Source organism: Acinonyx jubatus, chromosome E2, assembly GCF_027475565.1.
Source record: "Acinonyx jubatus isolate Ajub_Pintada_27869175 chromosome E2, VMU_Ajub_asm_v1.0, whole genome shotgun sequence".
In the NCBI taxonomy this organism is placed as follows: Eukaryota; Metazoa; Chordata; class Mammalia; order Carnivora; family Felidae; genus Acinonyx; species Acinonyx jubatus.
This window is the reverse complement of record NC_069396.1, coordinates 49,739,377-49,753,005: the sequence shown is the minus strand read 5'-3', so window position 1 is coordinate 49,753,005 and position 13,629 is coordinate 49,739,377. Positions and strand designations below refer to the sequence as shown.

Genomic DNA, 13,629 nt, shown 5'->3' with positions numbered 1-13,629 from the left:
CCCCCCCCAGCCCTGCCCGCTGGGTCGATCTGTGTTGCGAGGAGCCCCCTGAGAAGCTTGAAGCCCCGGGTCTCGAACCCGGCCTCCTCCACACCAGCCACAGCTGCCATCTGGTCACCCCTTCAGCCAGGGGTCCATGGGGTATACATGCAGCACGGCCTCACACAAGGTCACAGCCAGGGCTCAGAGAGGGCGCATCCGCCCACTCACTTACAGAAGGGGAAACAGAGCGGGAGGCAGGGCTGGACGGACTCGGAGAAGTGGGAGAGCCCCCAGGGCCCAGAATGACCGGGCGCCCTCTGCTGGTAAGAACGACAACTGCAGCTTGTCATTCTCTGATGCTGGGACACACTTTGGGGGGGGGGGGCGGGGGGACGGCCCAGGGGAAAGACACTAAAGGCACAAGAGCGCGGGGATTCGGTCAGTCCACAGCAGTCTGAGGGCACCTCTGCCCCACCTCGGTTACCCCAACATCGCCAGCGGCACGCCCCGAGGCCTGGCACGGCACCGGCAGGCCCGGGAGTGACCTTACACGTGGGGGCTTCAGGCGCGTGTTAAGAAAAAGAAACTACTGCGCATTGCTTGCGGATGATGAGATGAAACGTATTCAAATTAAAAAAAGAAAGAACCGATTTAAAAAACACTGGTAAGGAAGCGGCAGACGGGGGTCCGGAGAAGTAGCACGCAGCATTTACACAGCACTTCTTTCCGCTGGGCCTGGCGCCGCCCCGAGCACTTCAGAAGCCAGCGGAGCAGGACTGGCCCCTCCACACACCGGCTCATCTGTGACGCTGTGGCCAAACGGTCAAGGGCAGAACACCGCGGAGGCCCGGCGTCCGCGGACGGAGAGAGACAAAGCTTCCCAGACCCCGCACGGGGCCTCCAGCCTCGGGTCATCCGCTCCAAGACGTCCACAACCTTAAGGAACCGCACGGGCATCGCCACGGCATGAACGGGGGGGGGGGGGGGGGGGGGCGAGTCAGCGGGCTCAGCAGTCACCCCGCAGGGCCCTGGAGGCCTCCCCAGAGGCCGCAGACGCCCCGAGGCGCTGGGCCCAGGGGACAGGGCGCAGGGCCGCAGAGCGGTGAAGGCACGACTGCTGTCTGAGTGACCAGGGCAAGACTCCTTGCTGCCTCCCTCCTGGCACTCCTGGGTAGGGCTCCCAAGTCTCCACCTGAGACACCGGGTCCCACAAAGCGGTTAAGAACACAGGCTGCGGGGGACGCCTGGGTGGCTCGGTCGGTTAGACGGCCGACTTGGGCTCTCAGGTCACGATCCCGCCGTCTGTGAGTTCAAGCCTTGCGTCAGGCTCTACGCTGACAGCTCAGAGCCTGCTTCCAATTCTGTGTCCCCCCTCTCTCTCTGCCCCTCCCTGACTCGTGATCTCTCTCGCTGTCTCAAAAATAAATGTTAAAAAAATTAAAAAAAAAAAAAGAAAAGAAACAGGCCCTGAGGCCACCAGGGTGGCTCAGTCGGTTGAGCGTCTGACTTCTGCTCAGGGCATGATCTCACGGTTTGTGAGTTCAAGCCCCGCATCGGGCTCTGGGCTGACGGCTCGGAGCCTGGAGCCTGCTTCGGATTCTGTGTCTCCCTCTCTCTCCGCCCCTGTCCCACTCGTACTCTGTCTCTCTCAAAAATAAATAAAAACATTAAAAAAAAATAAAGAATAAATAAACATTAAAACAAAACAAAACAAAACACAACACAGGCTCTGGAGCCACAGTGCCTGGGGTTGGATCCCGACTCCTAATTTAAAACTCTTGTGACTTCGAGGGGTTTCTGGGTGGCTCAGTCTGATGAACATCTAGCTGACTCTTGATTTCAGCTCAGGTCATGATCTCACGGTGCCTGAGTTTGAGCCTTGCCTCGGGCTCCATGTTGACAGTGTGGAGCCTCCTTGGCATTCTCTTTCTCTCTCTCTCAAAATAAATAAGCTTCAAAAAACAAACTAACTAACTCTGCCTCTGAGCAAAGCAATTTAACCTCTGTGCCTCAATCGCCTTACCCATAAAATGGGAGGAGGGTGACTAACATCTCAGGTACATTGATTGAGTGAGTACAAGTGACTGAGTGAGTACAAGTTCATCCCTCAGACCAGGGCTTGGCCAACTCACGGGTGCACATTAAACACCAGCCATCACTGTCGTGTCGCCCCCACTGGAAAGGAGGGACCCAGGAAAGGCATACAGGCACCTGTCCCTTATGGAATGGTTGGTGAGGCTGGGCGCACACATGTATGTAGGAGGGAGGAAGGGGGACAGGCGTGCGCACGCGTGTCTGTGTGTGTGTCTCAGGTCAGGGCTCAGATGTGTTCACTCAACTCCCAAGTCCAATGCCCTGGAAGTCCCACTCAAGCAGCAGCTGGAGTTCAAGGGGTCGTCAGAGGAGGGGACGGTGACGAACGAGGAAGAGAGTGTGCATGCGTGCCAGGAAAGGTATATCCAGAGGTTGTAAGAAACCCCGCGCTCAGTCCTTGTCCTGGTGAGGCTGCGGCAAACGAGTGTGGCCACCTCTTCGCCTCTCTGGAAGGGGCATCGGCAGGGTCTCGGGAGATGAGGAACCTGAGGGCACTCGCTAAGAGGCCGCACAGAGCCAGAGGTGACTGAGCAGGAGACGCGACTGGACAAAGAGGACGCGGAAGGTGGTGGCCGCCACTTCCAGGTCCTGGGAAGTCACTGTGTGTGAGGCGCGACGCTGGGCACTTTCTAGGCACAGGTTCACTCAGCCAGCTTGGAGACGCGAGGCTGGCACAGTTACGACCCCATTTCCTACTAAGGGGAGGCCGGCCCAGGGAGCGCGCGTCGTCTGTGCAAGGGCCCGGGGCCAGGACTGTCAGGACTGGAACACACGTCCAGATCTGCACTGGTCTGAAACCAGAGCATGGCTGCTTCTACTACTTTGGCCTGAGGAGGAAGGTACCAGGGGGCAGAGGCAGGCTGTGGGGGACCCCTGGGCGCGGGGTGGGACGAGGCGTCAGCTCTGGGGAGGGAGGCTGCCGTGTGGCAGCTGGCAGGCGGGGTCTCCCGCAGGGGTGAGGCTCTGCGGCACGCCCCGGCAGCTGGTGCCAGTCTCCCAGGAAGAGGCTGTGGGGCCCGCGGAGCCTGCCTCCCCCCTCCCAGCTGCTACAGCCCTCACAAAGGGAGGGAGAGAAACCCGACCCAGGCATCAGGTGACAGGCAGAGAGACATCTGTCTGGTCCCTCGCTCTTGTCTGCACATACTTGCGAAGGCACCCACGAGATGCAAGGAGAGGCTGAGCACCAGGGGGCGGCAATGACTCAGGCCATCCCTGCCAGCCTGGAGCTGGTGGGAGAGAGAAGACACAGTCATCCAAGTGGGAGTCAAAAACCAGGAAGCCACAGTGTCGGGGGGAGAGGGAAGGGGACAAGGCAGATATGAACAGAGCAGTGGACAGCGGCCCCTGGGAGGGGTGGGTGTGACAGAGTGAGAGCAGGCATGGCAAGATCCAGGACACCAGGAGGCGGCGCATGGGAGGGAGGCGGGGGGGCAGCGAGGGCGCGGCCCCCTGCATGAGACAGGAGCCCCCAGGCCGGGCACAGGGCAGTGATGGGAGCTCCTGGTGCTGTCCCAGGATCCCAGTGGGACCAACCACATTACCTCCACTCTCCACTGTCCTCCCCAAAGGTTCCAAGAGTGGACAGTGGCCTGTCCCTAGCCGCTGTCACAGGGATCGGCTGAGGCAGACCCTTATAGAACCGGCCACAGCCAGTCACAGGGACTAAGCTGGAACTGTCCAGAAGGAAGGGCTCTCCTCTGCAGGGGTGGGGCTGAGGTTACCTCTCATTTCTGGAGCTGCTGGCGGCCATCCTGGCATCCACCAGGAGGAGAGGGCCTCCTGAGCCGACTCAGAGGAAAGGTGAGCTCAGACATTTGAGACCCTGGACCCAGCCGGGCCTGAAGCCTATTCAGGAGGACCCCTTGGGTCCATAAGCCAACAAGTTCTCCCTTTCTGCTTCAGCCCCTCGGAGTTCGGCTTCTAATCCGGGATGATTCCAAGTTAGGTGGCCTTTGGCCGTTCGCCCGGTGAACACCTTCTGAGGCCTGCCACATGCCAAGCTCGGTGCTGCACGGGGAGAAAGGGGCGACTCCGACCCGGTCCCTGCCCTCCAGGGGTTCTTGTTGGTGGAGGCGGCCGTGCCCTAAGAGGGCTCTGTGAACGTTCCAGACCGAGCTAAGATGAGGCAGTCAGAAGGGAGCCAGCTCTCAGAGGCCCCTTCTTTCTCCCTGGGCTCTGTGCTCCAGCCACACCCACGACATCTCAGCCCCGCCCATTTTGAGTTGTCACTGTCTGGACACAGGCCTATCTCCCACCCACCAGACTGGGAGCCCTGGGAAGACAGGGGAGGGGCAGGGGGGGTCCAGGCTGTGTCCCCAACACTGCCCTGCATGGGGGCCAGACACATGAGGGGGTGACAGACAGATGAAGGGGCTCACACCTGGCCGCTGTGCTAGGCCTCAAAGCGGACAGGGGCTCTGAGCAGGAGGGGCCCACCTGTCCCGGCGGGAGACACTATTGTGGAGGCTGGGACGAGGGCCTCCCGGACCAGGAAGCCTGAAGGGAGGAGAGGGGTGCCGGGACGCCGGGGCGCAGGCCCTGCCAGCAACTACCCACCTTGTGACAGAGCGCTCCTTGCACAGAACAGCAGAAACTCTTTAGTTCACCCGCTTCCCCACCAGGTGCTCCGCCAGACAGCGTGCACAGAACCGTTCGTCCTCGTCACAATCCCGCAGAGGGGACATCTCTGGCCCACTACCCACTACGCAGAGAAGGAAACCTCCCGTAACGCTGAACGCTCTCCTGAGGTCATGAAGCAGGGAAGAGGCAGAGGGAGGGTCAAAGCCGGGACAGGACGGTCCCTGTCCTACCTTGAGGTCCTGAGGTCCTCAGGCCCTCAGCTCCAGGCTGGACTGATGGGTGTGAGGGCCCAGAAATGCAGCCTTCTCTAACATCGGGCAGGGAGGCTGCCGGAGGGATTCATCTTTCTCTTTAGAGTTTCTTGGATCTACAGAGCCAGTCTTGTCCCTCAGTAGCACCTCTGGGGCTCCTCACGGTGCCTGCTGAGACCTGAGTGGCTGCAGCGGCTGAGCCTGAGACATATCGGTGGGGGACCAGCCCGGTGTGCTCCCGACCCCTGGGCCGGCCTTCTCCCCTCCCCACAAGTCCCCCCAATAAGCAGCCACCAATCCCCACTGGCCCTGTCCCAGAGCCTCCCTGTACGGTGAGGGAGACAAAGCAGGAAGCAATCACAGAACAGCCGCACAGGATAGGGAGGGAACATGGAAGCAGGGAGGATGGGCAGACTGGGATCTGCTGGAAGAGAACACATAGAAAAGTCTCACAGAGAAGGACTTGAAGAGAGACGGCAGAGAGAAAGGCAACCTGGCCAGAGGGAATGTTGTGAACAGGTACAGGCATGGGGACTGCACAATGCACATGGGCAGTAAGCCACACGATCAGGAGGGCCCAGGGGGGTGTGAGAAGAGGGGGTTTGGCAAAGACGCTGGGGGGAGGGGCACCCATGGAGGGTCTCAGTCACGGAGCATGGGACAGGGGTGTCATCCTAGAGACGTGGGTGGCAAAGCCCACACACAGAAGAGGCAGGAGAGCAGAGTGGCCCAGTGGTCAAGGTCCCCACTCAATCCTTGTCCGCGACAGAGCCATCTATTCACAAGGCCTCAGGGCCTCTGTACCTGCCACCCCTCGCCCAGAGTGCTCTTCCACCTCCTGCCTCGGTGGTTCTCTCCCTCCCCACCTGCAAATCTCTGCTCCAACGTCACCTCGTCAGAGGCCTTCCCCGATCACCCTACGCAAACAGTCCCCTTTGTCCATCCCTGCATCCTGCTTCATTCTCTGTGTGGTACTTTTCACGACAAAGCTTTATAATCTGTCTGCTTAATTACATGCAATGAGGGGAAGGATTTCACTGCTTCTGTTCAGTCAAGTATCCCCAGAAGGGTATGCACTGGGCACACAGTAGGTGCTCAATAAACATTTGTTGATGGAACAAACGAACAGAGGTGGGGAGAAGAGTGGGTCTCTGGAGTCTGAGTCCCCACTTCCACGCAGGCCAGCTGAGCTGGATGAACTTGGGAAAGGGTCCTTCTCTCTTGGGCGCCCCCCAGGCAGGCAGGGAGGACGTACCTGCAGGGAGGTCACGGACGGGCATGCTTAGCCCAGAGCTGACCAGGGCGAATGCCCTCCAAGCATCTTGACCAGGCATCCAGTCCTTCCCGCGCTCCTGAAATGCCACACACAACCTTCCTATGGCCTGGGCTGCCCTCAGGTGGGGCAGGGGGCAGGACAGCGGCAGGGCGACACCAGGCCGCCTAGAGCCTGACACAGGGAAGAGGTAGAGAGCACCCCCAAGGCTTTCTGAGGGGCCCTGTGCGCCTGAGGCCCCACCACCTCTGCAGTCCCCGTCCCCGCAAAGCCAGGTACATTACGCTGCCCACGTGCAGACAGATCTTCCTCGTTCCCACCTCCAAGCCCCGACCCACACCTCCCTGGGCACACAGTCCGAGGGGCCTCTCTGGTGCTTTGTGGAGTCATCATTCTGCAACTACTCCCAGACTGATCTCCAAGCCTGATCTCGCTGATGCCTCCAAACAGCCCTGGGAAGCTTTCCAGAAGAGGTCTGGAGGCGGGAAGTGACTTGCCCGAGGACACTCTTCTGGCTGGAAGAGGAGAGGCAGGGTCTGACCCTCAACTGCCGTTCTCCGCCTCCGCCTTCCTGACCACTGGGCTGGCTCCTCGAGCGGGGCGCCCTTCGCCGTGGGCGCTTATCTACTCTGCCAGCCTCGCAGGGGGCCTCTTCCAGCCTGCTCCCCAAAGCAGAAATCCACTTATCACGCACATTCACTTATCAGGCAGGCCAGCAGCCACACGCTAGACGGCAAGTGCTGGGGACCCCAGGAAGCGGGAGCGCCCTCAAGCGGCTGGTGAATGTGCCAGGCGCAACAAGCCCTTCCAAAGGCAATCCGGCAATACCTGTCAGAATTCCAAAATCCAAACGCGGACGCCCTTTGGTCAGCCATTCCACCCTCGGAGAAGCAAAGTTACGTGCCTGTCGGCTCATTCGCTGCGGCGGCGTCTGCAGTCGCAGAGCGGGAACCCACAGCACTCACTGTCCACCGACAGGCGAGCAGCTGATAAAGGCCCAGTCCGCTCAGGCACCAGAACCCGCTGTGGCCATAGAGAACGAGGACGCTTGCTCTGGGCCAACAAGGAACAACATCCAAGATACACTAAATGAAAGAAAGGCGCAGGATAGCGTGCTTGTGAACTAGAGAAAAATGAAACTCTGCTCACTGTTAACAAGCAAACTGACACAGGGGGCGGGCGGGCAGCCTGGCTGGCTCAGCTGGTGGAGCATGAGACCCCTGATCTCGGAGTTGTGAGTTCGAGCCCCATGTTGGGTGTAGCGGTTACTTACAAAAACCCGACACAACACAACACTAACACAGAGATGGAGTGGCAAGTGAAGCAGCTCAGGAATCAGGGAACGAAGGCACCCGGCCCCCTCACCAGGCTTCCCGGCTGCCCGCACAGATGAAATAAAAAGTTAAACGCCCTCTTACCCATGTCAGTTACAACCCCTGATGCCCTGGGCTTCATAGCCACCGCCCCTGGGGGAAGACCCTCTACCCTGCAGGGCTGTGAGCTGTCCCCAGGACCTGGCAGAGATCAGCACACTACGGGGGGCTCTGGAGGCCAGCCGCTGGGGGCCCCGGAGGCCTGACACAGAGCGGTGCGGTGACATGGCCCAGACACAGGGGAGGGGAGCAGCTGCCTCGGCCAGCGGGCGGTGGGCTAGCCGGGTACTTCCAGCAGCTCTGCCTATTTGGGAAAACCTCTGTCTGTGACTCTTCAGGAAGAGCGAAGGAACACTGGTCACGGGCAAGTCTTCCCAGTGAGCAACTGTTCAAGCTTCCTCCATCCCCACCAGCCTTTCAGGAGCTCAGAGGCACCAGGGGAGCGTGCAGCTGGAAAGCGTGCAGCTCAGGAAGCGACACCTGGCCCAGCAGAGGGGGCCCTTCCCACCAACACATGTCCTCGAGTCCAGTGTCTCCAGTGTCTCCAGTAAATGCGAATGAACGAATGTGATGGCTCGAGCCGAGCAACGTCTCCCTTCCCTTCTCCCCAGAGACCCACGGGACCAAGGGGAGGAGATCCTGACTGTGTCGCCAGACAGGAGGCCCTTCAGGAGAGGCTGGGATGGCACAACCAGCTAGGAAAGGCCCAGGGCCCTTTGCAGGGCCGCAGAAGGACCTGCCCGCTCCGCTGAAGGGCACAGACGGCAGGTGCCGTGGGCTTGCCCCGCCCCCCCCTCCCCCACCCTGACCTTCCAAGCCACTTGGCCCAACTGAATGAAGATCCTGTTACAGAAACACCTGAGGTCAGAGGATGCCTATGGCTTTCCAAGTCTCTCGGGACAGAGGGAGGAGGCCAGGACCTCCGGGGGGGTGGGGGGTGGTAGCTACAGAGCCTCACACACAGCAGGAGCTTGACAAGGTCAGTGGTGGATGAAGGGGGAAGTCACGCCTCAATCCCTGGGCCCCCAGTAGCACAGGGCACGCTAAATACCCAAGACCCAGCTGTATGATGGGCACATTTTCTTTTAAAATTTATGTTTATTTTTGAGAGAGAGAGAGAGAGAGAGCCCACGAGCGAGCAGGGAAGGGGCAGAGAGATGGAAACAGAATCTGAACAGACTCCAGGCTCGGAGCTGTCAGCACAGACCCTGACACGGCGGGGCTCCAACTCACAAACTGTGAGATCATGACCTGAGCCGAAGTCAGACGCTTGACTGAGCCACCCCGGCGCCCGGTCAGGCAACTTTTAATTCTAAGTTATTATCAGTAACCACAGCTAACACTGAGTATTTTACATATGTTACTTCATTTACTGTTCTCAACAACGCTGAGGTAGATCATCCCTATTTTTCAAGTGGGGAAACAGAGGCAGGGGAAAACTAACGAGCCTGTCCATGGTCACAGAGCCAATAAAGAGGTAAGATTCAAGAGCAACAGTCTGCCTCCACAGTCCTTGCTTTTTAACACGTTTGACCACCTTTCTGATCACAACCACCGTTTCAGGTGCAGACACGCCTCTCCCACCCTTTCCAGAAGGGGAGACTGAGGCTCAGGGAGGGGAGAGCACTTGCCAAAGACACACAGCTAAGGCAGGGAGGACCATGCAGACAGGCCTGCCTTCAAAGACCAATTCATCAGGCGCGAGTAGGGGCTGACCGGGCCCCCGTGAAACAGCTGTGACACTCAATAGTCTCACGTAGGCCAGGTGCCCGCCCACCAGCCTCACTCCCGTGTTCTCTATCCCAGCCCTTGGCTCATTGGCTTCCACCTGCTTCTGTTGGTCTACAACGGCTGTGCAGGCTGCTTGGCCAACTTCTCTCTCCCCTCCCCTTCCGGACAGCAAGCCTGTTAAGGCAGGGCCAGGTTTGTCTTGGCCGCTGCTGTGTCCCCAGCACAGGACGGGGCACAGAGCTCGATGCTGGCTGGCTGACTGCCAGAACCAGCAAGAAAACACATCGAATCCCATGGTGAGCGGAGACTCATGGCACCCACAGAACCCAAGTGCCCCAGGCTGCCCCACTAACCGAGGGTTTTCTGCTGGGATGGGTGTGTGTGTATGTGGGGGGTCCCGGGGCCTCCATGAGCCCCCGTCTAGAAGGGGCTCCCCCAAAGGCATGTGTGTATCCGAGAACACGGGTGACTTTCCACCTCATAACCGGAATCCACCTTCTCACCCCACAGAACAGCACAGCCTGGTAGTTGAGGGCATGGCCTTCGGGGTCTGACTGTACCGGGGTGTCTGCAGAGCCCGGGCCCCCTTCTCTGACATCTTCTCCCTACCCCCACAAGGAGAAGACAGGCCCTCGTAGGCCCCATTGGGCAGGAAGGCTGTGGACTTTTGCTAAGCCTGTATGAACCGCCCGGAGCAGGCACCCGGACTGATCGGTCCCACCCCAGCCACCAGGAAGGCCAGGCTTGCTTGGCCCGCGACCAGACAGAAAGAGAAACAAATCAGGAGTGCATGTGGCCCAGACAGCTAGTACCAGTCTTGGTTCCTGTTGGCTTTCAGGACCCCTGGGAACTGGCAGAGGACCCCGTGTCCTCCCAACGAACACCCTCATTTACCTCATGCAGCTCCAAGTGAATTCTGACCCTGACAACTTGAACAGACCCCAACTGTCACGGGAGAGGGCCTCATCTCCCCAAGGTTGAGTCTCCTCATCTAGAAAATGGAGCCAACGAGACTAAGACACACACACACACACACGGAGGCTTCTAGAAACAGCCACCGAGAGCGCTTGTGTACAACATCTGGCGGGGGGTTGGCTGCTGCTTGGTAAACAGCAGCCGGTCATCACCGGGCCCGGGCCTGACACCCTGGCAACAGCTCGGAGTGGGTGCTGGATGAACAAAGGGCAAACAAAGTGACCAGCTCCAGCCAGAGGCTCACGGAGCACTTGCTCCCAACTAGCTGCCCCCACCTGTCCGCTGCCACCCGGCTCAGAAATACCGGTTACACACACTCCCACTGGCCCGTAGGCAAATATTTACCCAGGGCCGGGCTCCTGAGGGCGCTGAAGTGAGGACTTGGGGACAAGTGAGCACCAAGAGAGTGGCCGAGAAAGCAGGCTCGGGGGCGAGGAGGTGGAGGAACCCAGCCCGGGCTGACTGCCTCCCACTCAGGGGTGGCTGTGGCCGTGGGGGCGGTGCAGCGCCATTCCTCAGTCTACCCGGCCGTAAAGGGGAGATGCTGCTTCCTGTCTCACAGCTCTGCCACGGAGAGTCAAGTGCACCGGAGGGAAAGCCCTCTGCCCGGTGCCCCAGGCAGGACTGCTACCTACTGCAGGGGCTGAAGGAGCCAGGCCCCCAGGGTGGCTTCCGGGCTTACCTCGGACTAGCCAGGTGAGCCGGCCTTAGGCTGTGCCTCTCAGGGTCCCCTCTTCATCTGTACGATGGCACAGTGATTCTTCCTACCTCCTGGGATAGAAAGACAGAAGGAGCTACAGCGTCCTGTGGGCGCTTAGCGCCCCACCAGCACCCTCTGGGACTGCACGGCTCCTACTCAGTCCGCTTTTTGTAAGGGTTCGCACAGACCTCTTCGAGAGAACACCGACGCCCACTCTCTAACTCCCAGGGGCCGGGTGGACCTCACGCTTCTCAAGGCACCTCTGCCCCAGCCCTGCACGCTGTCAGCAGAGCCAGATGTTGGGCAGTGTGACAAGACTCTAAAGTGTCAAGGGCGAGGGCTGTATCCTCTCTATCTGCCACAGAGCAGAGCACAAGCCCAAGCATCTGTGTGCTCAGCCACCTGGGGGCATGCTGGGCTTTGAGCCTGGTGGTCCTGGGGCTCAGGCCTACCTCCGACAAGTGCTGAATACTGGACTCCTCTCCCCACCCTCCTTTTGAAAAAACTTTTTAGTAAGCTCTCCACCCAACACGGGGCTCAAACTCACGACCCCGAGATCAGGAGTCACATGCTCTACCAAATGGGTCAGCCAGGCATCCCGCCGTTTCTTCTTTCTTAATCCCACCTGCCTCGAGGTGCCCACAAGACACTCAAGGGTGCGTGCGTGTCTCAGCAGTAACTCCACAGATCCTTCACCGAACACCTGCCCCGGGCCCCACTCTGTGTGGAGTGATGCTGGACACAGCACCCCAAACAGCTCTCATCGCTATCCACACAGGGATCCCAGGCCAGGAGGGGAGAGAGACCCATCTCCGGACGGTAATGGCAATGACCCAGAGTGGGCAGGGCTGGGGCCGAGGAGCCTGGGAGAGCGCCTGGCCCCATCTAGGGGTCAGAGAGGGCTTCTTGGAGGAGGGGCTACCTAACACCACTAATCACCCACGCACAGGGACCGGGTCGCCTTCACCACTGCACTTGGCACACGGCAGGTGCTCCATAGGTATCTGCTGAAGGAAAGACAGCGGGGAAGGAGAGCCTGGAAGAATGAGCAGGAGCTAGCCCTCTTCCCGGAGGGAAGAGCCACCGGGGAGTTGGCCGTGACATAGGAAGCTGCACAGATCCACCTACTGCAAGCAGCAATTCCACTCCGAGGTCTACACCCTAGACAAATTCTTGCTCGCAAGCCCGGTGCTACGTACCAGGAAGGTCACAGCTGCACCAGTCTGTCATACCAAAAAGCAGCAACAGCTCGACCGTCCACCAACACCACAATGGACAACCTAAGGCATGGTCACACAATGGAAGATTCTAGAGCACCTACATGGATAAAACAGGGAAACATAACGTTGGGAGTAAAATCAAGACCCAGGAGTCCACCCACAACACAACGCCATTTTTATAAAAGCCAAAAACAAGCAAAACTAAAGACCGTACTTTTCAGTGCACACGCACACACACACAACTTGAAAAAAGGGGCGCCTGGCTGGCTCAGTCCGAGGGGCATGTGACTCTTGATCTTGGGGTTTGAAGTTCGAGCACCACGCTGGGTGTAGAGATTACTTAAAAATAAAATCGTGCAGCGCCTGGGTGGCTCAGTTAAGCGTCTGACTCGTGATTTTGGCTCAGGTCATGATCTCACAGTTTGTGGGATTGAGCCCCGCATCAGGCTCTGCGCTGACAGAGTGGAGCTTGCTTGGGATTCTCTCTCCCCCCATCCCCCTCTCTCAGAATAAATAAATAAATCAAACAAAAATAAATAAAAAATCTTAAAAGAAAAACAACCCCACAAGGCATGACAGTCACAACATTCAGACACTCAGAACACAAGTCTCCGAGCTCTGGGGCTCCACCCTCCCACCCAGAAGTAGAGGTGAGTTAATAGCCATGTTCTCATCCCCAAATTGGGAGGTAGGCTCAGAGGTCCTCATTACAATTACATTTCAACTTACGTGTCTGTTACACACATAGTTCATATGCCCGGAAAAAATTTAATAACGCTAATTTAAAAACCAGAGAGAGAGAGAAAAGAGAGCACTGCAGCAGAGGGAATAGCTTGTGCAGACACTGTGGAGACAGAGCTGATGGTGCCTCTGGGGAACTGAAGGCCACGGTCAGGGTCAAATGGAGCAAATGGGTAAGGGACCCAGGAGAGGGCTGGGGGCAGCGACGTGCTTGAGAAAGGTCTGTGAGTCACTCAGTGGCTCACGGCTTCTCATCACTGCCACCCACTGAAATCCCAGGTAGGCTATGGGACACACTTGGTGAAGGTGGCCTGTAAGAAAGTGGGTGCCCATCAGGGGACAGCCAGTCCTGCCAGGACCAACTGGGCTATTTCAGGCTGCCTGCCTCAGGCTTCCGGTCAGGGGTACCAGATGGCCAGCTGGATTTGGAGGCACTGGGGGAGTTTTAGTTCAGAATTAAAATCAAGTTACTGTGAGCTGTTTACTGGTCCAGCAAAGGCTCCGGGGACGGAAACTGGGTGCCTGGAACTTCTCAGCGCCCATCCTGAGTTGTCCATGTGCGGAAGGTGAACACCACCACAACCTTCGTGAGGTCTGTTTGGGAACTAAAGGGTATATTTATTCCTTGATCCTCTACCAGATGACCTAGGCTGGGCAGACAACGGAGAACAAAACATTTTGATCCCTGCCCTCGGGGAGTAATTGCTAG

The 13,629-nt window shown here is 58.6% G+C and overlaps 1 protein-coding gene across 5 annotated transcripts in view; it reads right to left on the bottom strand.

Annotated features, from left to right (window-relative positions):
• PPP1R37 (protein phosphatase 1 regulatory subunit 37) overlaps positions 1–13,629 on the bottom strand; it is a 41,204-nt gene that overhangs the window by 10,498 nt on the left and 17,077 nt on the right. The window contains exon 1 of one of the 5 annotated variants that reach the window (XM_053210866.1): positions 12,159–12,348. The exons of the other annotated variants lie outside the window; for them this stretch is intronic. Coding sequence (XP_053066841.1) covers positions 12,159–12,189 — 31 coding nt within the window. The 5' untranslated portion in view covers positions 12,190–12,348. Of the gene's footprint in view, positions 1–12,158; positions 12,349–13,629 lie in introns of those variants that run through there. 5 annotated transcript variants of the gene reach the window in all.